The sequence below is a fragment of the Oncorhynchus mykiss genome, chromosome 32 (assembly GCF_013265735.2).
Source record: "Oncorhynchus mykiss isolate Arlee chromosome 32, USDA_OmykA_1.1, whole genome shotgun sequence".
Classification (NCBI taxonomy): domain Eukaryota; kingdom Metazoa; phylum Chordata; class Actinopteri; order Salmoniformes; family Salmonidae; genus Oncorhynchus; species Oncorhynchus mykiss.
This window is the reverse complement of record NC_050572.1, coordinates 33,852,951-33,878,821: the sequence shown is the minus strand read 5'-3', so window position 1 is coordinate 33,878,821 and position 25,871 is coordinate 33,852,951. Positions and strand designations below refer to the sequence as shown.

General features: G+C 46.9%; 1 protein-coding gene across 2 annotated transcripts in view; it reads right to left on the bottom strand.

The window, feature by feature from the left end:
- The window catches only part of LOC110488369 (protein capicua homolog), a 35,059-nt gene extending 9,658 nt beyond the window's left edge, over window positions 1-25,401 (bottom strand). Inside the window, exons 1-14 of one of the 2 annotated variants that reach the window (XM_036970686.1) lie at window positions 25,221-25,401; window positions 17,296-21,596; window positions 13,228-13,359; window positions 12,543-12,711; window positions 10,505-10,604; window positions 9,836-10,018; window positions 6,417-6,549; window positions 5,761-5,936; window positions 5,318-5,456; window positions 4,354-4,436; window positions 3,174-4,077; window positions 2,676-2,815; window positions 2,344-2,504; window positions 420-982 (exon numbers count right to left, since the gene is read on the bottom strand). In XM_036970686.1, the coding sequence (XP_036826581.1) occupies window positions 420-982; window positions 2,344-2,504; window positions 2,676-2,815; window positions 3,174-4,077; window positions 4,354-4,436; window positions 5,318-5,456; window positions 5,761-5,936; window positions 6,417-6,549; window positions 9,836-10,018; window positions 10,505-10,604; window positions 12,543-12,711; window positions 13,228-13,359; window positions 17,296-21,034 (6,622 nt within the window). In that variant the 5' untranslated portion in view covers window positions 21,035-21,596; window positions 25,221-25,401. The remainder of the gene's footprint in view (window positions 1-419; window positions 983-2,343; window positions 2,505-2,675; window positions 2,816-3,173; window positions 4,078-4,353; window positions 4,437-5,317; window positions 5,457-5,760; window positions 5,937-6,416; window positions 6,550-9,835; window positions 10,019-10,504; window positions 10,605-12,542; window positions 12,712-13,227; window positions 13,360-17,295; window positions 21,597-25,220) is intronic. The other variant, XM_036970687.1, reaches the window with a different exon arrangement.
- Between the last annotated feature and the right edge of the window lie 470 nt (window positions 25,402-25,871).

The window sequence follows — 25,871 nt, the reverse complement described above, 5'->3', positions numbered from 1 at the left end:
CAGTTCTTGTGCTGACGTTGCTTCAAGAGGCAGTTTGGAACTCAGTAGTGAGTGTTGCAACCGAGGACAGACAATTTTTATGTGCAACGCGTTCTGTGGGCTTGTGTGGCCTATCACTTCGCGGTTGAACCGTTGTTGCTCTTAGACATTTCCACTTCACAATAACAGCACTTACAGATGACAGGGACAGCTCTAGCAGGGCAGAAATTTGAAATGGCCAAATCCACTATTTTGAAGGGGTGTCCACATACTTTTGTATATATAGTCTATATAGTAGCATAGCTAGTTATAAAAGAGGCAACTATAGCAGAAGAGGCCATAAGCAGAGAAGTGAGGAGAGGAGAGATGGAGGTAAGAGAGGAGGAGGGGAAAGGGTACAGAGTGAGAGTGAGGGCAGGCGGACTACAGTTTTGACGTACCTGTTGGTGTGTTGCTGCTGGACGTACCCATTGAGTTAGCACCGGGTTTGCTATGTGCCTCGACATCCTCTGTCATCTTTTCTTTCTTTATGCTCTCTTTCTTTATCTGTGTCTTGGTCTTCCTTTGGGCCTGGCCCTCCACCTGTGGCTTGTGCTCCATCTCTGCAGTCAGGTGTGGCATTCCCTCTTCATGTGACAGGGTCACGTCCTTTGAACCCTGGACGCCGACAGCTGAGCTTGATGATTGGCCGGACACTTCTTGAGCCAAATTGGGGGGCACAGAGGTCATGGAAACCCCATCTGGCGCCAGGGTGACGTTCTGGTCCGGGTAAATGGCGGTGAGGAGTTGACGTCCAGTCCCCGGGGCTCCAGGGGAAAGGGCCGGGGCTAGCCAGGGTGGTTGGCCCACTACGAGAGGGTGCACAAGGGCTTGGCCAGCCGGGGCGATGGCGGTGAAGCCCAGGGTAGTCAGGGACGATGGCAGGTAGGCGGGGCCTGAAGAGGGAGGGGCCTGGACTGTTGCCGTGGAGACCCCTCCGGTGCCTGATTGGACATAAGTGATCCTAGAGTAAAGGAGAGCCAAAAAGCAGGAGGGTCAGCTATGTACACATTGTTCTGATGAAGGTCATTTGACAAAGGCACAGACACAATAAACTAAAAGTCTGCAGAGGTTCTCTTGTCATTAAAACCACGTGAAAGTAATAGTGGGACATATACACTGAACAAAAATAAAACGCTACATGCAACAATTTCAAAGATTTGACTGAGTTACAGTTAATTTGAAGAAATCAGTCAATTGAAGTAAATTCATTAATCTATGGATTTCACATGACTGGGAATACAGATATGCATCTGTTGGTCACAAATACCTTAAAAAAAAGGTAGGGGCGTGGATCAGAAAACCAGTCAGTATCTGGTGTGACCACCATTTGCCTCATGCTGTGCAACACATCTCCTTTGCATAGAGTTGATCATGCTGTTGACTGTGGCCTGTGGAATGTTGTGCCACTCCTCTTCAATGGCTGTGAGAAGTTACTGGATACTGGAGGGAACTGGAACACGCTGTGTTTTACGTGGATCCAGAGCAATGGGTGAGCTGTCTTCTCAGTATGCAGGCCATGGAAGAATTGGGACATTTTCAGCTTCCAGGAATTGTGCCCAGATCCTTGCGAAATGGGACCGTGCATTATCATGCTGAAATATGAGGTGATGGCGGCGGGTGAATGGCACAACAATGGGCCTCAGGATCTCGTCACTGTATTCAAATTGCCATCTATAAAATGAAATTGTGTTCGTTGTCCGTAGCTTATGCCTGTCCATAACAAAACCCCACTGCCACCATGGGGAACTCTGTTCACAATGTTGACATCAGCAAACCACTCACCCACACGACGCCATACATGTGGTCTGCGGTTGTGAGGCGGGTCGGACATACTGCTAAATTCTCTAAAACGACGTTGGAGTCGGGTTATGGTAGAGAAAGGAACATTAAAATCTATGGAAACAGCTCTGGTGAACATTCCTGAAGTCAGCATGCCGACTGCACGCTCCCTCAAAACTTGAGACATCTGTGGCATTGTGTTGTATGACAAAACTGCACATTTTAGAGTGGCCTTTTATTGTCCCCGGCACAAGGTGCACCTGTGTAATGATCATGCTGTTTAATCAGCTTCTTGATTTGCCACACCTGTCAGCTGGATTGATTATCTTGGCAAAGGAGAAACGCTCACTAACAGGGATGTTAACAAATTTGTGCACAAAATGTGAGAAAAATAAGCTTTTTGTGTGCATGGAAAATGTATTGAATCTTTTATTTCAGCTCATGAAACATGGGACCAACACTTTACATGTTGCGCTTATGTATATTTTTGTTCAGTATAATATACTGCATAATCAGACGTTTCTCGTAGGTTAAAGTGAGTACCTTGTTGGAGGCGAGGTTAGCAACACGGTCTGGGGGGGTGTGATGCCCGAAGTCATCACAGTGGCTGTTGCCATGGATACAGGGAAGGGACTCCCAGGAAGCACTGCTCCAGCAGAGTGGACATTTGTCTGGACCATCGGCATGGGGGCGATCTGGATCATCTGTGCAGGATAACACACACATCAACAGGTCAGCCAAGAGGCTAGTGGTCCCCATGCATCAGCTAGCTGCTTGGAACATGGGTTGTGTGTCATTATTCCCGCAGTAACAACACATTTATTCAGAGAGTTGCTGTTATATTGTATGTTATGCTTGTGTGTAATAATCGCTACCTTGCTTCCTGGTAGAGCACCATTTTGCACAGGAAGGGGAGGAGCCACCAGGCAACTGGGCTGAGGAGGAGTAGAGCCAGTTCTCACTGTTGCCATGGGAACCAACATCTTGCTCTGCAAGACTGGAGACTGGGCTTGGACTGGTGAGAGAGAGAGAGAGAGAGAGAGAGAGAGAGAGAGAGAGAGAGAGAGAGAGAGAGAGGGAGAGCGAGAGATGTTGGTTTAGGTAACACTGTGTTGACATGATAACCAATGACAACCATAAGGTGATGAATCTCTCACTGACAGGTAACATTAAAGTGCTAGACTAAACAGAGGGTTACACTTATTCGGGGCTTGAAGGAGCATTCAACTAACTTCCCCCCAAAAAATAAAACTTAGATTTGTGAATTTTGGATGGTCGTAAACATATCCCCTTGTATATAACAAAGTATCCTCCCCTTTTCCATAGGTCCTCCCCTTTTCCATCCCTGTCGACCAATCTCTCCTCTCTCTCACCTCTTTCTCCAGGGCTGACCCCTCCCACTGTGGCATATCTTATTTCCACTCCTGCCCCCGAATGTATTCCATTGGCCAGGGAGACATGTGTGGGCGGAGTGGAGGGCAGCGTGCGGACGCCGGTTGGCTGCTGGGTTAGCTGAGGGGAGGGGGTCTTGGGGTTGGCGCTGAAAGATGACAGGGTGGGCAGGATATACTGCACCTGGGTGAGGCCAGGGTTGGCACCGCCAGGGGGGGTGAGAGAACCGGCAGGAAGGAACTGGGGCTGCAGCAGGGGGAGGGGGAAAGGTAGGGTGCTGTGGGTGGAGCTTAAGAGAGGCTGAGGCGGGGCTATAAGCTGTATAGACTGGTTGGGGAAAGCACCTCCCAGCACTAGACTGGTGACCTGCAGCCCCCCCGGCCCCACACTCACGGGATTTGAAGAGGACGAGGACAAGTACCCACCCCCTGCTGTGAAAGGCCCGCCTCCTGCTCCCGGTCCTCCAATCAGAAGCATGGCTTTCTTTTCTCCAGACAGGGCACTGAGGGCAATGGAGCCTTCCATTGGCTTGCTGGCGATGGGGATGGGCATGCTGGTGATGGGGCATACCATGTTGGTCACCACGGTGGGGGCCATCCGGACTGCACCGAGCACCTGGGTGAGTCCATAACCCAGAGCAGGGGTCGAGGTGATGGGTGCCGATCCAGGGATGGAATTAGAAGGAACGTGCCCCCCTCCACCCCTTCCTCTTTTGGATTCTCCACTTCCCTCTTCTCCTCCCTCCATCCCTCGTTTTCTCTTCCTCTCAGAGCTCTCTCCGGCGCTCCCCCTTGTGTCCCCCTTGGTAGAGTCGGAGTGGGAGTCAGCGTGGGAGGTGTTGGTGGAGGAGGGGAGAGAGGAACGGACCACTGGCTGGAAGGCTTGCTGGAGGGGGAGAGATCAAAGAGAAATGTTAACTAAGGTTCCTCCTGAATTAACTCTCTTATTGCACCAATGTAGAATTTAAACTGGATCAGACTCACACCACCTTAGCATGGGTGAGAAGAAACAGTAGGAATCGAATCTACTAGATATCTGTTCAGAAGGACAATGCTACTTCATTTGGCAGCTCCATTACCCATGAAATCTAAATTGTACCTAGTTAATAGCACCTACAGTCCAAAAGGCTAAAGAGGCTATACGGCTAAACGTGTAGAGTACCTGTCCATCCGGCTCATCCTCGTCACTGTCAGTCACTCTCTCTTTACACTTGAGGTCTATGGATCCTTCTGGGCACGAGTCCTCTGGACATAAAGAGGAAGCAATAGGTCCAATCAGATGTGACAAGACAGTAATGAAACAATAGGGTGCGTGCCATTAAAATGGACGAATATGAGACAGACAACCAACATCCCAGCTAGGGGGAAATTAGTTATCTGTGAGATTATTCCTGTTGTAAAACATCTACAGACTACATGTGCAAGACATTGAGGAGCCATAGAACAGGCACAGTATTAAAACCGTAGAAAAATAATAGGGAATCTATTCTATTTCTATGAATGTGACAGTGGATGTCATAGAGATCCTATTAAATTACTAGAGGAGCTATGTCATTAACCCTCAAAGTTCCAGAAAGGGATGATAATGGCAGCCATTTTGGTCAGGGAGAAATCCAAACCAGTCTATTGGAATGAATGGCAGTAGAGGCATACATGTAGGTGATGAATTTCCTACATTTATTTTTTTAAATTCTAATTCCTAATTCTATGGTAGCCACACTAAGGGTGCATTTGTAAATTCACTCTAGCTATCTACTCCGATTTTAGAGCACTCTCGTCCTAGTGTGCCAGAGCACAGAATAACTGATGAACTTACGAATGCGCAACACCCGTTGAATATGAACGGTGTCAGTAAAAGTTGTAATTCAATTGTTGCAAGCAGCACAGTCACAGTCACCAACCCTCTAGAGTAAAATGGCCAGAGTGAGGTGTTCTCTCATTTGTGTCTGGAAGTAGCTAGCAAGCTAGCCAACTTTAGCCAGTTAGCTTGGGTGCTTGACTGCACTGAAAGTGTGAGCTCTGAAAGCTCCGAGAGCGAAACGCTCTGAATTTACAAACGCCCAGAGCACACTCTGGCACTCCAGAGCCAATTTACCAACACCCCCTAAATATGACTGTGACCTCACCCATGACATCATCGTCCCCCTCTTCCTCACAGATAACCATGCGCTCCTCGTCGCTGGTCACGTCCTCGCTGGCCCCACACTGTGCCAGGGAGAGAGTAGGGGGGTGGCTGTGGAACGAGCCGGTCTCTTCTAGGCACAACTGGGTGAGAAATGCAGAGCCAGAAGTTAGCTCCACGGCCCCATTGGCCGCCGTGCATCACCTGGGTGTGGGCGCCATACATTGGTAGTAAAAGTGGGTGAGTTCCCTTCTTACTATGCTAAGTGCTTTGAGATATACTGTAACGCAGTCTGTTAGTGTAGAACTACTGCTAAACAGAGAGAGAAGAAAGATGGGAAAAAAGATGAAGAAAAGACAAAACAAAAAGGATGAGCAGTGGAAAATGGCGCACAAAACAGGTCGAACAGAAGAAAACGGGATGCCACTAACTATATCAGTCCTGTACCTTCTCCACATCTCTGGCCCGCTCCCTCCTCTCCAGGCTGTGTACAGCACTATAGGAGAAGGCACGGGTGCGAGGGAGCTGGCCACTGTAGTCCCCCACATGATGCTCAGAACCCCCAGGCCAGCCTGGGCCTGCCGTACCCTTCAACTCCATGCCCTGAGACACTGACTCGGGCTCTATGGAGGAGGGGGAGAAGGAGTCTTAGTAAAACCACATACACATTAAACAAGGCTGCTTTTCCGGACACACATTAAACGTAGTGCTGGACTAAAAAACACTTTCAATGGAGATTCTCAATTGAGCTTGCCACTTCGTCCAGTGTCCGGGAAACAGGCCAATAGCGTACAATGCACGCAAGACATTTAAAAAGAGTAAACGCACTCATACCAGCACACAATCACACAATTACACACAACCAAGATGATTCAAAATAGCTTGTACAAGCACAGGGAAAAACAAACCCACCCACACGCACCCTCAGAGGAGTGGAGCACAGACACATACCAATAAGTAGGTAACACTTTTCATTACAGTCCTCTCTCACTACTATGTACATGTTCCTGTAAGTAAAGTGTAAGACCTTAAGATGATAAATAAACATACACAAATGCGCACACACCTATGGTGAAAAGACACACACACACACACACACTGACCTGCGCTCTCCGACATGCTCCTCTCGCGTGCCTCTTTGGCCCCCGGGGTCCCTCGGCCCTCAGAGATAGACTTCCTCCTGTCCTTGTTGCACCACTTCCAGTCTGGGTGGGCCCTGAAGTGAGCCTCCTTCACCTAGGAGGGAGGAATGGAGGGAGGGAGAATGGAGTCAGTCAAAAGGAGTCATAACATGAAAAGGATAGAAAGGAAGGACATAAAGAAAACCGAATATCCTATTCCCCGGTTCAGTCCTTGGGTGTATTGAAAGGCACAATAAACAACATAATCTTTTGATATTAACATAATCATTATTGCCTGGTCCCAGATCAGTTTGTGCTGTATGGTCTATGTACCAATGATGTGCATAAACCCTGGATTGCTGATGCTATGTATTGGCCATTGAGAGGCTTTGAAGCCACCGGTCGGCCATATTGGCACTCCCCCAGTAGGAGCAGTCCTCCATAGGAATGAATGGAATTATACACTTTCAAGAACAAAACTACATTTATTTAAGTATTTTTTGCTGTAGTGGGGACAGTAACATTAGAACTCTCTTTAAAAAAATTACAATTAAAAAAATAATTTCATTTTTTTATTTAGCTAACATAATATAATTTAAAAGTATGCATTAGGGTGTCTGTAATAGAATAAACATGCAAAAAATGAATGTAGACATTAATAAATGCATTTCTATAGCTTCCAAAATCTTTTTTTACACTGGAGGAGAAACCAAGATGACTGCGCAGTGGCTTCAATACAGCGCCCCCTGTCAGTCATAAAGGGTTTATATACAGTGCCTTGGAAAGTATTCAGACCCCTTGACTTTTTCCACATTTTGTTATGTTACAGCCTTATTCTAAAATTGATTAAATAAATAAAATTCCTCAGCAATAACCCATAATGGCAAAGCGAAAACAGGTTTATAGAAATGTTTGCAAACTTATAAAACATTTAAAACAGAAATACCTTATTAGAATTGATTAAATGTTTGCTATGAGACTCGAAATTTGAGCTCAGGTGCATCCTGTTTCCATTGATCATCCTTGATGTTTCTACAACTTGACTGGAGTCCATCTGTGGTAAATTCAATTGATTGGACATGATTTGGAAAGGCACACACCTGTCTATATAAGGTCCCACAGTTGACAGCGCATGTCAGAGGAAAAAACTAACCATGAGGGCGAAGGAATTGTCCGTAGAGATCCGAGACAGGATTGTGTTGAGGCACAGATCTGGAGAAGGGTACCAAAACATTTCAGAAGCATTGAAGGTCCCCAGGAACACAGTGGCTTCCATTAAGCACACAGCCAAGACAATGTAGGAGTGGCTTCAGGACAAGTCTCTGAATGTCCTTGAGTGGCCCAGCCAGAGACTGGACTTGAACCAGATCTAACATCTCTGGAGAGACCTGAAAATAGCTGTGCAGTGACACTCCCCATCCAACCTGACAGAGCTTGAGAGGATCTGCAGAGAGGAATGGGAGAAACTCCCCAAATACAGGTGTGCCAAGCTTGTAGCGTCATACCCAAGAAGACTCAAGGCTGTAATTGCTTCCAGAGGTGCTTCAACAAAGTACTGAGAAAAGGGTCTGAATATGTAAAATGTTATATATCTGTTTTTATTTTTAATACAGTGCCTTGCGAAAGTATTCGGCCCCCTTGAACTTTGAGACCTTTTGCCACATTTCAGGCTTCAAACATAAAGATATAAAACTGTATTTTTTTGTGAAGAATCAACAACAAGTGGGACACAATCATGAAGTGGAACGACATTTATTGGATATTTCAAACTTTTTGAACAAATCAAAAACTGAAAAATTGGGCGTGCAAAATTATTCAGCCCCCTTAAGTTAATACTTTGTAGCGCCACCTTTTGCTGCGATTACAGCTGTAAGTCGCTTGGGGTATGTGTCTATCAGTTTTGCACATCGAGAGACTGACATTTTTTCCCATTCCTCCTTGCAAAACAGCTCGAGCTCAGTGAGGTTGGTTGGAGAGCATTTGTGAACAGCAGTTTTCAGTTCTTTCCACAGATTCTCAATTGGATTCAGGTCTGGACTTTGACTTGGCCATTCTAACACCTGCATATGTTTATTTTTGAACCATTCCATTGTAGATTTTGCTTTATGTTTTGGATCATTGTCTTGTTGGAAGACAAATCTCCGTCCCAGTCTCAGGTCTTTTGCAGACTCCATCAGGTTTTCTTCCAGAATGGTCCTGTATTTGGCTCCATCCATCTTCCCATCAATTTTAACCATCTTCCCTGTCCCTGCTGAAGAAAAGCAGGCCCAAACCATGAGGCTGCCACCACCATGTTTGACAGTGGGGATGGTGTGTTCAGCTGTGTTGCTTTTACGCCAAACATAACGTTTTGCATCGTTGCCAAAAAGTTCAAAAGTTCAATCTGACCAGAGCACCTTCTTCCACATGTTTGGTGTGTCTCCCAGGTGGCTTGTGGCAAACTTTAAATGACACTTTTTGTGGATATCTTTAAGAAATGGCTTTCTTCTTGCCACTCTTCCATAAAGGCCAGATTTGTGCAATATAAGGCTGATTGTTGTCCTATGGACAGAGTCTCCCACCTCAGCTGTAGATCTCTGCAGTTCATCCAGAGTGATCATGGGCCTCTTGGCTGCATCTCTGATCAGTCTTCTCCTTGTATGAGCTGAAAGTTTAGAGGGACGGCCAGGTCTTGGTAGATTTGCAGTGGTCTGATACTCCTTCCATTTCAATATTATCGCTTGCACAGTGCTCCTTGGGATGTTTAAAGCTTGGGAAATCTTTTTGTATCCAAATCCGGCTTTAAACTTCTTCACAACAGTATCTCGGACCTGCCTGGTGTGTTCCTTGTTCTTCATGATGCTCTCTGCGCTTTTGACGGACCTCTGAGACTATCACAGTGCAGGTGCATTTATACGGAGACTTGATTACACACAGGTGGATTGTATTTATCATCATTAGTCATTTAGGTCAACATTGGATCATTCAGAGATCCTCACTGAACTTCTGGAGCGAGTTTGCTGCACTGAAAGTAAAGGGGCTGAATAATTTTGCACGCCCAATTTTTCAGTTTTTGATTTGTTCAAAAAGTTTGAAATATCCAATAAATGTCGTTCCACTTCATGATTGTGTCCCACTTGTTATTGATTCTTCACAAAAAAATACATTTTTATATCTTTATGTTTGAAGCCTGAAATGTGGCAAAAGGTCGCAAAGTTCAAGGGGGCCGAATACTTTCGCAAGGCACTGTACATTTGTAAAAAATTCTAAAAACCTGATTTTGCTTCGTCATTATGGGGTATTGTGTGTAGATTGATGAGGATTTTTTTTTTTTTTAGAATAAGGCTGTAACGTAACAAAATGTGGAAAAAGTCAAGGGGTCTGAATACTTTCTGAATGCACTGTACATCATTGGTATGTACCTGGAAGGCGAGGTCGTGGTACTTCTGCTTCTCTTGTGGCCCCAGGGCGTACCACCACTCTCCCAGGATCTTGCTGACCGTGCGGTTGTCCTGGTTGGGGTGCCTCTGGTGCACCAGCGCCCGGTGACGCTTGCTAAAGATCATGAACGCGTTCATTGGCCGCCGAATGTGGTCCTTTTCCCTCTAAGACAGAGAGAGAGAGAGAGAGAGAGAGAGACAGAGAGAGAGAGCGAGAGAGAGAGAGACAGAGAGAGAGAGCGAGAGAGAGAGAGCGAGAGAAATAATAATAAGGAAGGATCAGTAACCATACCAGCAGCCTCATCCTTGATCAGTGTTTGCGATAATTGTTTGCATCGCAATAATCGTTTGCAGGATGACTAACAAATTAATTGCATTGCTTTTGTAATATCTAGAGAGAGAGGTAAGAGGGTACATGGAAGCAATGAGCCGCAAGGAGTAGTTAGAATTTGACCCTAACCACTGATACAGGGTCAAATATTCTTTATCCCCCTAATGGTAAGATTGACATTGGGGGTCATGTAATCTGATCCTTGATCTGTAGATAACGGCACACAGAGAGGGGGACACATACTGTATGTGAGTGGGATATTGGACTGAGAGACAGAGCTAATAAAATAAAAGCCAGAGACAGTCAAGCAGAGAGCTCACCTTTCTGTCTCCATCTTTTGGAAGAGAACTGAGGGACTGAGTCCGCCTCTTCATAGTGCCTGTAGACGGGGCAGGATCATTTGCTACACCCGGAAAGAACCTGCCAATCAGAAACTCAATGTGAATATGGTCTGCCAATAAGAAACTCAATGTGAATATGGCCTGCCAATCAGAAACTCAATGTGAATATGGCCTGTCAATCAGAAACAAATGTGAATATGGCCTGCCAATCAGAAACTTGATGTGAATATGGCCTGCCAATCAGAAATGTAATGTGAATATGGCCTGCCAATCAGAAACCTAATGTGAATATGGCCTGACAATCAGAAACTTAATGTGAATATGGCCTGCCAATCAGAAACCTAATGTGAATATGGCCTGACAATCAGAAACTTAATGTGAATATGGCCTGCCAATCAGAAACCTAATGTGAATATGGCCTGCCAATCAGAAACTTAATGTGAATATGGCCTGCCAATCAGAAACTTAATGTGAATATGGCCTGCCAATCAGAAACTCAATGTGAATATGGCCTGTCAATCAGAAACAAATGTGAATATGGCCTGCCAATCAGAAACTTGATGTGAATATGGCCTGCCAATCAGAAACTTAATGTGAATATGGCCTGCCAATCAGAAACGTAATGTGAATATGGCCTGCCAATCAGAAACGTAATGTGAATATGGCCTGACAATCAGAAACCTAATGTGAATATGGCCTGCCAATCAGAAACTTAATGTGAATATGGCCTGACAATCAGAAACGTAATGTGAATATGGCCTGCCAATCAGAAACTTAATGTGAATATGGCCTGCCAATCAGAAACTTAATGTGAATATGGCCTGCCAATCAGAAACTTAATGTGAATATGGCCTGCCAATCAGAAACTTAATGTGAATATGGCCTGCCAATCAGAAACGTAATGTGAATATGGCCTGCCAATCAGAAACTTAATGTGAATATGGCCTGCCAATCAGAAACTTAATGTGAATATGGCCTGCCAATCAGAAAAACATAATAATGTGTAGGAGAACCAAAAAAAAGGGCAGATTTTCTAATATTTTTCAATTCTGTGCTAATAGCTATTTCTTCAAGAGAATATGCCCTTAGTAACATACCACGATTAAGAATTGTTAAATTAAACAGCCACCACTAACATTGAGTGGCTGTTGCCAACATACTGACTCAACTCCAGCCACTTTAATAATGGAAATTGATGTAAAAAAAATGATCACTAGCCACTTTAAACAATGCCACGTAATATAATGTTTACATACCCTACATTACTCATCGCATATGTATATGTATATACTGTACTCTATATCATCTACTGCATCTTTATGTAATACATGTATCACTAGCCCCTTTAAACTATGCCACTTTGTTTACATACCCTACATTACTCATCTCATATGTATATACTGTACTCGATACCATCTACTGCATCTTGCCTATGCCGTTCTGTACCATCACTCATTCATATATCTTTATGTACATATTCTTTATCCCTTTACACTTGTGTGTATAAGGTAGTAGTTTTGGAATTGTTAGGTTAGATTACTCGTTGGTTATTACTGCATTGTCAGAACTAGAAGCACAAGCATTTCGCTATACTCGCATTTACGTCTGTTAACCATGTGTATGTGACAAATACAATTTGATTTGATTTGAATTGTTGAGTGGGGCAAAAAGCTTTATCCTTCTTCATCACTTCATTTCTAAGCCCATTTGGGAGTTTAAAGTGGTACATTCTACTGTATCCAAACACAGCTATAACATTTGCTCTATGTAGGTCTCTCCATCAAACTAAATGTATTCAACAATCAATGAAGCTAGAGCAATTGAAAGAGAACCGGTCTTTCCTGGTTCCTAAGGCAACGCAAGCCTTTGTGAAAGACTATTCTAGAAAGCCCTAGGGGGGCTTTCAAATATTACAGACAACATTATTTCCTTTTACATCCCACTTGTAGTGTGTCACCTGCAATACAACAGATGACACACTTTCGAACGACCATTAAACAACCTAGAAAAAACGTACGGGTCATCTGCATCGCTCTCCGTCTCGCTGTCGGCTCCGCCCCTTTCTGCTCTTTCAGCTTGGGGGTTGTTGTCATTGGAGGAGGGCGGTGGGCGGGATGGAGACCCTGATCCTGCATCTGGTGGGCCCATCCGTCCGTCACTCACTAGGGCCACCCCACAACGAGGCTCTGACCAAGAGAGAGGGGAGTTAGTTGGTGGATCCTGGTTGGTTTTCATCCCTCATCTATGACTGGTTGGTAATTATCACTCTGCTCTGTGTCGTGGCACCTACCTTCCGCACCATGCATTATTCCCAGAAAACACATAGCTAGCTCCATGTTGATTATCCCTTACATTAAGTAGATAAAATGGTTTCAGAGAGAAATTAGGATTCTTGGACTCGATAATAAACTCAATGTAATCCATGTAATTAAATCTCAATGTAATTTCAAAAAACAGGCAGGTCACCAACATAAAAGTTGTGTATTTGTACTGTGAGTTATTTATTTTAGTTCAGTTATTCAACAGTTATTTATTTATGAAGTGATGCAGCAAATAGTGAAAGATGCAATGCGGTATACTGTACACTTTTCCCCATAAATATCATTACAATATAAGTAAGTACAACACATATGAGTTGTGTATGCAACCTGGTCAGAATAGGCCTATTTATTTCAACACATAAGTGTTGATCAAATCCTCACCGTTGCTCTGATTGACAAGCTGTTGGCCATCAGTGGGCTGGGCAGCCGCACTCGATTGGCTGGGCTCCAGGAAAGGGACCAATGAATGCCAAGGAAACACTGGCACTGACCGGGGCTCCACATTGGTCCATACTGTGGGAGGAAAAGGCGGATTCGGAAGGAAAATATTATGAATAGTTGGTGATTTAAAAAAAAAAAAATCTCAAATAGTGAGAGTTAACTGCAGTGGTTCCCAAATTGTCTTTGTGCCATGACGGCGTGTCCACACTGAATTCCCCGCCATTTGAATTCTCTTGTGACCCTTGAGAAAAACAAAATATTTCCTGTTAGAGCCCAGTCTTTAGTCATGTCCATCTCAGCCCCATTGGGAAGTGACCCACCATGTCGGAATCCACACTGGTTAACAGTCATGCAGTCAAATGGAATACTAATATACAGGGTCTTATTTGAAAAGGAACATAGGTCTTGATTAGTATAAAATATGCTTCAATTGATTAAGATATTTCTCCAAGAACATAGAGAACAAATTATATTTTACAATGACAACCTAGTTGGTCAAGAACAACATATACTGTACTTACAGTATATGGGGTTTCACACATTGCAACTTCTTTTACGATTTTTAAGTCACATTGAGATTGTTCCCCTGACATTTTCAAGTGACCCCAGAGTGTCCACATCACTAAGGAGCTATCATGGTCCACACAGACCAACACAGTCCTGAATAGGGCACGACAAGGCCTCTTCCCCCTCAGGAGGCTGAAAAGATTTGGAATGGGCCTTCAGATCCTCAAAAAGTTCTACAGCTGCACCATTGAGAGCATCTTGACTGGTTGCATCACCGCTTGGTATGGCAACTGCTTGGCATCCGACCACAGTACATCACTGAGGCCGAGCTCCCTGCCATCAAGGACCTCTATACCAGGCGGTGTCAGAGGAAGGCCCTGAAAATGATCAAAGACTCCAGCCACCCAAGTCGTAGACTGTTCTCTCTGCTACTGCATGGCAAGCGGTACCAATGCTGGAACCAACAGGACCCCGAAGAGCTTCTACCCCCAAGCCATAAGGCTGCTAAATACAGTAGTTGGTTAAAAAGTTAACCAAATAGCTACCTGGACTCTCTGCATTGACATACTTTTTTGGACAAACTTTTCTGACTCATCACATATGCTGTTGCTGCTATTATTATCGGTCACTTTATTCCTAGTTCTATGTACATACAGTATCTACCTCAATTACCTCGTACCCCTACACATCGACTAGGTACTGGTATCTAGTTAAATGTCTACAAAGCACAGACATCTCTGGGTTGCTCCTCTTTTCAGTTGGCTGCAGCTAGCGACTGGAACGAGCTGCAACAAACACTCAAACAGGACAGTTTTATCTCCATCTCTTCATTCAATGGCTCAGTCATGGACACGCTCACTGACAGTTGTGGCTGATTCGCGTGATGTATTGTTGTCTCTACCTTCTTGCCCTTTGTGCTGTTGTCTGTGCCCAATAATGTTTGTACCATGTTTTATGCTGCTACGATGTTGTGTTGCTACCATGTTGTTGTTATGTTGTGTTGCTACCATGTTGTTGTTATGTTGTGTTGCTACCATGTTGTTGTTATGTTGTGTTGCTACCCTGCTATGTTGTCATGTGTAGCTGCTTTGCTATGTTGTCGTCTCAGGTAGGCCGTCATTGTAAATAAGAATTTGTTCTTAACTGAGTTGCCTAGTTAAATAAAGGTTCAATAAAAAATTGAAAAAACCCTGTGTATAAAGCCAAGTTATCGTTTGCTCCTTGAGTATTTATTACTACTCATTACTACGTGTTTTACTTTTCTATTATTTCTCTATTTTCTTTCTCTCTGCATTGTTGGGAAGGACCCGTAAGTAAACATTTCACTGTTAAAGTCCACACCTGTTGTTTACGAAGCATGTGACAAATAACATTCCATTTGACTCGATGTCGGTCAGGTGAGAATACTGTACACGAGGAAGGATGAATGAGTTGTGTTTACAAGAGAGAGGGGTTTCTTCTCAGAAGTGTTTGAAGTGGTTAACTTGCAAGCCCTCCTCAGATAATCTCATGACACGCGGGAGGGTCACGGGGGGGGGGGGGGGGGAGCATGTCATTTCATACACACACGTTGAGACTACTGGTCTAGACGGGCTAGCTCTGAACTCTGGGGTCTGTTCAATGAGAGTGTATTACATTGAAAATACTAACTGGTGTCTACGGGGTTTTAGATTCTAGACGAAAGTTAGGAGCGGAAGCATAGGGGCGAATCCTAATTTCCATTTAATCTACATGTTCACTTAATCTCCCATTGACTTCAATGGGACTAAGTGAACATTTGAAGTGGAAGTTAGGATTCGCCCCCATAGAGAATAACTGATAGAAAAGCAGAGAGAAGCACGATCCAACAAGCAGAGAGAGTTCTAAGTTTAACTGCACTAATTCCATAGAGAGACAAAGTATCCATGACAACACTGCAATATGATTACTTCTTTCAGTTCAGTGGGATAAAAAGAAACACTGGACTTGCCCTTGGTGCTTTACCCGAGGTTGTGTGTTGTCTGCTATATTGAGCGCTGTGTGTGTGTGACTGTGTGTGTGTGTGTGTGTGTGTGTGTGCGTGTGTGTGTGTGTGTGTGACTGTGTGTGTGTGAGACTGGGTGACTGTGTGTGTGTGTGCATTTGTCAGCAGCCTTGCATGTCTAGACACGTTCCTTTTAAGAGTTTAACTGAAACTGAAGCTCGCAGACCAACACCCTGTATCACCCACTCGTTGACATCCCCCCCTCCCACCCCACCCTACACCAAACCACACACCACACACATTCTGAAAGACATAACAGGCCAACATTATATTTAGCTGCCTACTACGTAATGCCTGACAGAGCATTCTTGCGGCCATGTTGCAAAAGTACAAATGTACATTTCTTGTCACTGAAGTCACTCATTTTCACACATTGGTAACTGCCAAAATAAAGGAAACACTTGAGTGAATGAGAGTTCTTGGCGGCTCTGTTACGATGTGGGGGTGCATTTTCCTGGCATGGTTTAGATCCACACAACCCCGTAGACGGCAAGGTAAACGCCAGTAATTACACAGCCATTCTGAGTGGTCACATTCAACCTGTGGTGAATTGTTTCTACCATCCCTCCAATAATAACTCTCCCCATTTCCCTTATCACTGATGTATGTTACTATGATGTCTATATACCCCTAACCCCTATACACCTCTATATACTAACCCCTATACACCTCTATATACTAACCCCTATACACCTCTATATACTAACCCCTATACACCTCTATATACTAACCCCTATACACTAACCTCTATACACCTCTATATACTAACCCCTATACACCTCTATATACTAACCTCTATACACCTCTATATACTAACCCCTATACACCTCTATATACTAACCCCTATACACCTCTATATACTAACCCCTATACACCTCTATATACTAACCCCTATACACCTCTATATACTAACCCCTATACACCTTTATATACTAACCCCTATACACCTCTATATACTAACCCCTATACACCTCTATATACTAACCTCTATACACCTCTATATACTAACCCCTATACACCTCTATATACTAACCCCTATACACCTCTATATACTAACCCCTATACACCTTTATATACTAACCCCTATACACCTCTATATACTAATAAATCGGTATCAGCGTTGAAAAATCATAATCGGTCGACCTCTAATACTAACACCTATATACTAAATCCTATACTTAAGCAATAAGGCACGAGGGGGTGTGGTATATGGCTAATATACCGCGGATAAGGGCTGTTCTTTCGCACAACGAAAGTGCCTGGATGCAGCCATTAGCCGTGGTATATTGGCCATATACCACATATAAACTGGTTACCAACGTAATCAGAGCAGTAGAAATAAATATTTTGTCATACCTGTGGTATATGGTCTGATATACCACGCCTGTCAGCCAATCAGCATTCAGGGCATGAACCACCCAGTTTATAAACCCCTTTATATTAACTCCTATATACCCTTATAATGATTGTGGTGTTACCTGTCCCGGGCCGTCCCATGATGATGTCCTTGCGGGGTGCAGGTTGAGGGGACTCGGCTGGTAGGATGAGGGGCAGCAGGGCAGTGGGCGAGGGGTGGCAGGCTACCGGCTGGGGCAGTGTCCCTCCAATGGCGTCCTGATGCCCTCCAGACTTCCTCTCCCACTCCCTACCGCCTGATCCAGAGCTAGAGAGGGCGGAGCCAGTAGAGGACATTGAGGCGGAGCCACCACTGGGGGCTGGGCTGGAGTGGACAGGGCGTCCCGTGACGGCTGGGGTCAGGGACTGGGAGGAGGTTACAAGGACCAGGGTGGAGGCGGGGTTTCGCATGAGGACCGCTCCATTGGTGACGGCGCCGTTGATGGGCACGGGTGCTTGGAGGCCGGTGGCAAGATGCAGGGGCTGGCTGTGGTCTCTTGAGGAGCAGCCCCCTCCTCCCCTCCTCCCTAAGGGTCCCTCGGTAAACTTGGCCAGGGGGACGTCGGGGTTCCTCACGATGACGGGGGAGTCTCGCAGGGGCACGATGCGGCGGGGGCTGGGGTCCTGGGGCAGTGGGGAGGGAGGGGTGGGGGACACCAGCATGGGCGGAGGGGTGGAGGCGGCGGAGGATGGGGGGCGGCTAGTGGCGCTCCGGGGCCGGGGGAAGGAGAGCGAGGAGGGGGTGGTGGGCTGGCTCTGAGGGGAGAGCACCCTGAAGGCGGCTGGCCGGAGCCCTATAGTCTCCCCTAGTTGCTGGTCGGGGAGGGGCAGTGGCGGAGGAAGGGCATCCAGTTTCCGCTTGCTGGGGCTCATGGGCACGGTGAAGGTGAGGTTGGTCTGGAAGGTGGGTACGATGCCCGACAGGTGGTGCTCGCGCTCCGAGCCCGGCGTGCTCATCTTAGTCCCGCTCAGATGGCGGTGGCGGCGAGGGGTGAGAGAAGGCGGGGCCGTGATGGGGCTGAAGGTGGCTGGGCGGAAGCTGAGGAGCGGGGATGGCGAGGGCGACGGCGTGGGCGAGAAGGGCGATTGGTTGGAGATCGGAGAGAATGAGGGCGTGCCCGAGCGGGAGCTGCCCAGAGACACCAGCATGGTGGCCGCCTCGCACTCATCAAAGTCGAAGTGTGATAGGTCCTGGGGCAGGAACGAGGGCAGGACCATGCGGGGGCGTGAATCCCCTCCCCTACTGCTCGCTTCGCTGCTGTCTCGCGACGTGTTGTCCCAGTCGAACTCCGAACTGGTCCGGCCGCCGCCCAGCCTCAGGTCTGACGGGGTTAGGGTGCCCGTACTGCTGGCCCCGCCACGGTCTCTGCCCCCTCCGCTGGCCTCCATCTCTTTAGTTCTCATGGAGAGATGACGCGAGCAGTAGCCTCTTCTCTGGGACTCCTTAGAGCAGCCCTCTCTGGAGCACAGCCTCCTCCACTGCTTGCCGTTGAACTTCTTGCGGATGCCCGTGGGGGTACACACCACGTCGCCCTTCTTGTACTTCTGCTGGGCCACCGTGAGAGGGGTGCGGGAGCGCGACGAGGACGCCGAACCCGAGCCTCCACCCCCTCCAGATGCACCGTGGGAGTTGGTGTTTGACGAGGGTGGCTTTTCCAGGGAGCCGCGGGAGGACGAGGGGGGCAGAGGGAGCTGAGGGGTGGCGATGACGGCCGCCCCCGCTGACAGGGCTCCCGACTCCAGGCCCATTAGCACTGTGGGGGAGGCAGGGGGGTGGGGGTTGAGGGCCAAGTGGGGGCCCACCAGCGGGGTGCCTCCGAGGCCCCGGACCACGGACAGGTGGGGGCTGAGGTAGCCCGGGGGCGGCTTGGAGAGTATGTGCCTGTGTTGGGACACCGCCAGGGCCTTGGCCGCACCTCCCGCCGCCCCCATGGGCACCATGCTGAAGTGGGACACCTCTATGTCCTCCTCTGGGGTCAGGGGCATGAAGTGGTGATGCTGCTTGGCCCTCTCTCGGTTATCTCTCTCTTGTTTCCTCTGGAGCTCCCGCTCTCTCTCCACCAGGTCCTTCTCTCGCTCCCAGTCTCTTCCGGGCACCAGACTCAGCACCGAGGCAGGGGTGACAGGGGAGCTGACAGTGGAGGAAGACGAGGAGGCGGGGGCCGTTCCAGGGTATGAAAGCCTCCCCAACACAGACCCAGCCACAGCTGCGCTGAGCCCCATCCCATGGCTGGGGAAACACAGCTCTGGCTCCACTTCTATTTCGTCCCTGTCCTCTCTCTCTCTCTCCCTCTCTCTCCCCCTCTCGGCGGCAGCATCGCAGTCCTCTCGCCCCCCTCCGGAGGGTCCCAGGTCCAGGTCCCAGGGGGGCACCAGCAGGCGGAGGCTCTGACGGGACACCCACACAGCGGTCGGAGTGCCCACCCTGCCATCCCCCTCCTCATCCCCTGGGGGCGCTCTGTCCTCTAACAACACTCTATAGGGGTAGGACACAGCCGGGTGGGAGTCCACCTGGGTGACCAGGCCCTCTCGGTACCACTGGCGCTGGGCCTCTGTGGTGCCGCCGTCCTCGTTGCCTCCGAAGGGCACGCACACAGGGGTGCCGATGGGCACGGCCTGGGAGCCGGGCGGCGGGGCGTCCATGATGATGTCCACGGGCCCCTGGGGGCCCTCGCGAAACGGGTAGCGGTACAGCTCCTTCTCGCCGTTCAGCTGCACCTCCAGGCTGCCGTGCTCGCCACTCACCCGCCGCACCACACCCGCTCGGAACACCGAGTCCATGCTCTCCCTCCCCACTCCCCTTCCGTTCTCCTCTTCCCACTTTCCAGTTCTCCTCCTAGCCTGCCTGGCTAGCACCCGCTGGTTCTTTAGACCTTTTGCCAGGGCGTCGGCTAGCGCGTCCGACAGGCTCTGTGGGGTCGGAGTGCGTGGGGTGCTACGTTGCACCAGGTCCAGTGTGTGTGCTTCGGTGTTGGGGTTGGTGTGGGGAAAGTTGGGGCGGCGTAGATCGCTCACGTCAGGGTCGTGTTCGCTGGCTGTGTCTGTAGAGGAGCAGCGGACAGGGCTGGGGGAGATTTCTCTGCCTCCCTCTGGGCCTCTCCTGTCTCTGTCCCCTGTGGGAGGGGGTCCAGGTGTGTTATCCCTGTCCTGTGGTGGAGCTATAGTGGTAATGTAGTCCTCCACTGGTCTCCTGGTCTGACTGTTGATGTCAGTAAGCAAACCGCCCTCACTCGCCGTCGACCCGGGCCCCGAAGATAAGCCCGACGACTGACTACCGGTGTTACTACCACAGTGAGCACTACTGCTGTTCAGTGGGGGCGTGCCGGGGTTGCCATGGTATCCGTGGTTGCTGGCGGCAGCAGCTGCAGCAGCACAGTGCTCAGAGGTGTACTTCTTCTTGGGGACGCGGGCCTTGAAGGTGGCTGTCTTGCGGTTGGACGAGGGGTTGGGGCTGTTGGCAGCACTGGCGGCGCTGCTGCTGCTGTCTGTGCTGTGGGCGCTCAGCGACTTGACACTCCCCGGGCGGGAGTCCTCTGACTTCCCAGGGAGGGACCCTGCTGCTGCGGCCACTGTCTCTGGGAGCTGGGGCCCCTCTCTGTGGACCTCCCTCTCTGGCGTGGCCCTAGCCGTAAGTGTCATCGACTCTTCCTGAGAAGACTCTGAGTGAGATGAGGTTTGGGGTGGGGTCTGACTTTTAGGGGATTGGTCTCTGTTCTCGTCCGAGTCTCTTTTCTCCCCACTGTCCACCGCTCCCCGTCTCTTCCCACCTTTGGCCCGGGTCGACGGGGGCGAGCGCCTTCCTTGCTTTTTAATTGGCTTCATCTCTGCATTGGCGTTTGCTTTACGATTTACAGTGGCTTACTTTTCCAGAGACCAGATTCTCAGTTCCTCTCGCCTCCCTCTATTTCCCTGCTCTTCCAGCCCCTCTTGCTCTCCTCCCTCTATTTCCCTGCTCTTCCAGCCCCTCTTGCTCTCCTCCCTCTATTTCCCTGCTCTTCCAGCCCCTCTTGCTCGCCTCCCTCTATTCCCTGCTCTTCCAGCCCCTCTTGCTCTCCTCCCTCTATTTCCCTGCTCTTCCAGCCCCTCTTGCTCTCCTCCCTCTATTTCCCTGCTCTTCCAGCCCCTCTTGCTCTCCTCCCTCTATTTCCCTGCTCTTCCAGCCCCTCTTGCTCGCCTCCCTCTATTCCCTGCTCTTCCAGCCCCTCTTGCTCTCCTCCCTCTATTTCCCTGCTCTTCCAGACCCTCTTGCTCGCCTCCCTCTATTCCCTGCTCTTCCAGCCCCTCTTGCTCTCCTCCCTCTATTTCCCTGCTCTTCCAGCTCCTCTCTTTCTCATCCCGCCCTTTCCTCTTTCTGTCTCCAGCTCTTTCCACCTTATTCCAGATCCTGAAACACAGCAGAACATAAAGAGGACTGGATTATTCATGTGATAAATGCATTGTGACATTATAAAAAGCCCATTCACCAGACAATGGCTGAGGTGGGGTGAAGTTGTTGTCAAAGTAAAAAGGACCATTTTTGAAAAAGAATTTCAAATATAGGCCTAGTCCATAAAACCATGTATTTTTTGTCCTTGGTAATACATTCATTATTGAATGATATATCACCCAACACAATAAGTAATGGGTATTACTATTTTATTACAAACATTAGGAACACCTGCTAGTTCCATGACATAGACTGACCAGGTGAATCCAGGTGAAAGCTATGATCCCTTATTGGTCACTTGTTAAATCCACTTCAATCAGATCTCCTGAGTGGCGCAGCGGTCTAAGGCACTGCATCTCAGTGCTAGAGGCATCACTACAGACCCTGGTTAGATCCCGGGCTGTATCACAACCGGTCGTGATTGGGAGTCCCATAGAGCGGCGCACAATTGGCCCAGCGTTGTCCGGGTTAGGGGAGGGTTTGATCTCGGTAGGCCATCATTGTAAAATAAGAATTTGTTCTTCACTGACTTGTCTAATTAAATAAAGGTTGAATAAAATAACGAAATAAATCATCTGTGTATATTAAGGGGAGGAGACTGGGTTAAAGAAGGATTTTAAAAGCCTTGAGACAATTTAAACAATGATGTGTATGTGTGCCATTCAGAGGGTGAACAGGCAAGACAAAAAATATAAGTGCCTTTGAACAGGGTATGGTAGTAGATGCCAGGCGCACCGGTTTGAGTGTGTAACGAACTGCAACGCTGCTGGGTTTCCCTTGTGTATCAAGAATGGTCCACCGCCCACAGGACATCCAGCCAACTGTGGGAAGTATTGGAGTCAACATGGGCCAGCATCCCGGTGGAACGCTTTTGACACTTTGTCGAGTCCATGCCCAGACGAATTGAGGCGGTTCTGATGGCAAAAGTGGGTTGCAACTCAAAATGAAGGTGTTCCTAATGTTTTGTATACTCAGTGTACAATGCGTACATTACATAATGTAGCCTATATTATATATAATCATACACCTAACACTGTGTGAATACAAATTAAACCATAATGAAGCAATCTTATATAATGTGTAAAGTAATATAACAATATAGCATAGCAGAATAGCAGCAGGCACATTTGGAAGTGCGTCTGGACGAGCACTTCCAAATGAGTCTGCACCCCCACACACACGCGCTGGTTTCTTGGCTAAGGCAGTGGAGGTGGGGGAATTCCTTCTTGTTCACTTGCATTTCTCTCATTCTCTCTCTCTTACTCAAGCGTTCTTTTCCCCTCTCTCTCACTCGTTCTCGGTGGTGACCTTTATCTATTTCATAGCCGAACCAATCCGCCCCTACAATCCACACTTCCTGTCATGGACCATTACCTAACTTCCTGCTACTTTATTACCCTGTCTCTTTAGCCCTCTCTTTCTCCTTAGATTTCATACCAACCACTCATTTAGAGGCATTTTCCACTGCCAGGGAAAACATCCATGTTGTGGAATGCTGACCTATGTGGATGAAAGAAACTATCTGAAAACCAACAGTTTTGGTTTGGGTTTTCCATTGAAACAGGCAGCGTCAAGTGTTGTAGGCCTATCTTTCTTACATCATGGGTTGTTTCTTCCAGTATACAGTTCCCATCGGCCTCAGTTTCAGACAACACCACAAAGTGATTCAACAAACAGCCTAATCATCTTATAGTGCACGACCAAATACAAACATCAAAGTCTAGACCAAATTATTTAGCAGAGTATCAGTTTTGCTTTAATCACATGGGATTTAATGCTACATGTCATGGTATGTTTGAGACATATACAACATGGCTGGGAGAAATTATGACATTTATTGAATATTAGGTTGTTACAATGTAATGTACGTCCAGTCATTTGGAGCTCTACAGAACTCCAGGGCATCTACTTGTAATAAGAAACTACAGACCTGTGTTGTTGTGACCACACAACATGTAAACTGCTGTTTGATAATACACACAGTTACAACCCAGTATCTGTGTTATGCAAATTATATTCAGGAGACTTGAGATTGCATTCAAAGAACTGTCATCGTAAAATAATTTGTTGGAAGTGTGCACATTGTTTATTCAAAAGTGCATTATGCACACCAGCAAGTTTGTGGGTGTGTCATAATGATAACTTCGAGAGAAGGCACAATGGCATTTCCATTCTAAATGTATGAGCCTTATCCATTTGTCAATATTGCATTCATTTTCAATCTCGTGTTGATTCAATGTTCAATAAATGTTGCCATATCAACGCTGTATAACCCTAGCATTGCCATTTGTCACCATTGGAGAACTTGTTGTAATGTCCTATTAGAGCATTATGAAAATCCATATTAGCATAACATCCCATTGGGCACAGACGTCAATTCAACGGCTATTCCACGTTGGTTCAACATCATTTCATTGAAATGACGAGAAAGCAACGTTAATTTAACCAGTGCGTGCCCAGTGGGATGAATTTACACCTCGACTGCTTCGATGCATAAATATATAACTATAAAACTATGCTAACTGGTGGAGAATATGGACCTATAGTGCAACTACCGGCTAATGTACACATGTCACGTACTTAAAGTTAGACTTAGGCTGAATGTAGATATCTTTTTTCTTTTTTAACTACAACCCTAAACTGAAGTACTGTAAAATGCAAACGATTGCAAGAATGTGGTCACTGTTAGTTTTGCTGAATAGTACCGTGCTGTGTATGTGTGAAGCACTCTTATTGGTCGTAGTGCTTTGCGATTACTATCAGTTTACTACACAACAGGGCCGGGAAGTCCAGTGACGCAGGCCAAACAACACAAGGCCGCTTAGAAAAAAATATTCTTCTTGCAACATTTACACGTGATATTAAAAACGTAAAGGCCCATTATTCCGATATATGGTGTTGTGGAACAAATTATAACGGGGTGTTACAAACAGACAGTAAGTAGGCGTCCTTAAATCAAACAATATGTAATTACATCGCGCGACAGAAACCAAAGTAATTATGTGGTAAATTCATTCGTGTGACAATTGCTGTAAAATGTTGACGATACTGGATGCAACTTAGTAACACATTTCCCGACGAGTGCAAACTGCAACATTGTAAATTAAGTTACAATAAAAAGTAAAATTTGTGGACACAACGTAGAAACGAGGCCCACAAGCCCAGACGAAGGACAGATGGAAATATACATTTTGTATGACGAATAGTAGCCTATGGAGGGATAATAATGCTAAAAACTCTATGTTGGTGATTCAGATGACTTCAAGGTTTTGCCTTCAATCGCAACGGAAGAAAAACAACTTCTGGAAGTCTCACTCTTATAACGACAGTTATGGCGTTGAATATTTTCTGGGAGAAAAGTTTTAGGCTGACAATCCACCCGTACCGCTCCCTTTTCAATGAAGTGTGGCATCCAATCCTCTCTTTGCTTCTCTCCGCAGTGTATTACAAACTAGGAAAATTATATTTCATTAGTAGTTACAAAGGGTGCTTACTATAGACAACGTCTACAACGTAGCATCTCGATAAAGCAAAACAGGCTACTGCAGTGCTGCAGAAGAAAGATTTGTAGGTTTTACTCACCACAATATTATTTTCAATGCAGATATTTATCGAGTCAGTAACAAAATTGATAGTTGGCCAAAAGTCGGAAATCCAGGGTTGACGGACTGTCATATTATCTTTCGTCTGTAAAGCAACTTAAAGGAGGTAAAACTACTGCTCGGTACATTCTACACTACAGTCGCAAAATGGTGAATGAAGCCCAAACCCTTGACAACTAGTCCATGTAGCCAATCAGAGGACACATTTGAGTACAGTAGCCAGTAGATTTCATGGATCCAAGGAGCTACATGGCAGTGTCTAAATTTGATTGACACCGTGTTTAGTCGAATCGTGCTGTTGGAAAGCACCAAACAGCTGTTTAGGACAGGGCTGCGGCATCCAATAGCTCTTTAGGGGAGGTCTGCTGACAGGGAGTAGGCGGTTGAATGGAAGAAAAATAACGCCCCACCAATCCACAGACGCATGCAGCGGCACTGACAGCGGCGGTAATGGTCCTATAAAAATGGTCATTTAGGATTTGATGTTCTTTAACGCTCGCTTTTGCAGTTGTGGTAATGTAAGGACATCTGTTACAAAATTATATTTAACCTGTAGTTTAACCTGTACATGGCGAGTATAAAAGAGGAGGCAAATTAAGTTCAACCAGCAACTAAATGGGGAGGGTAAAGT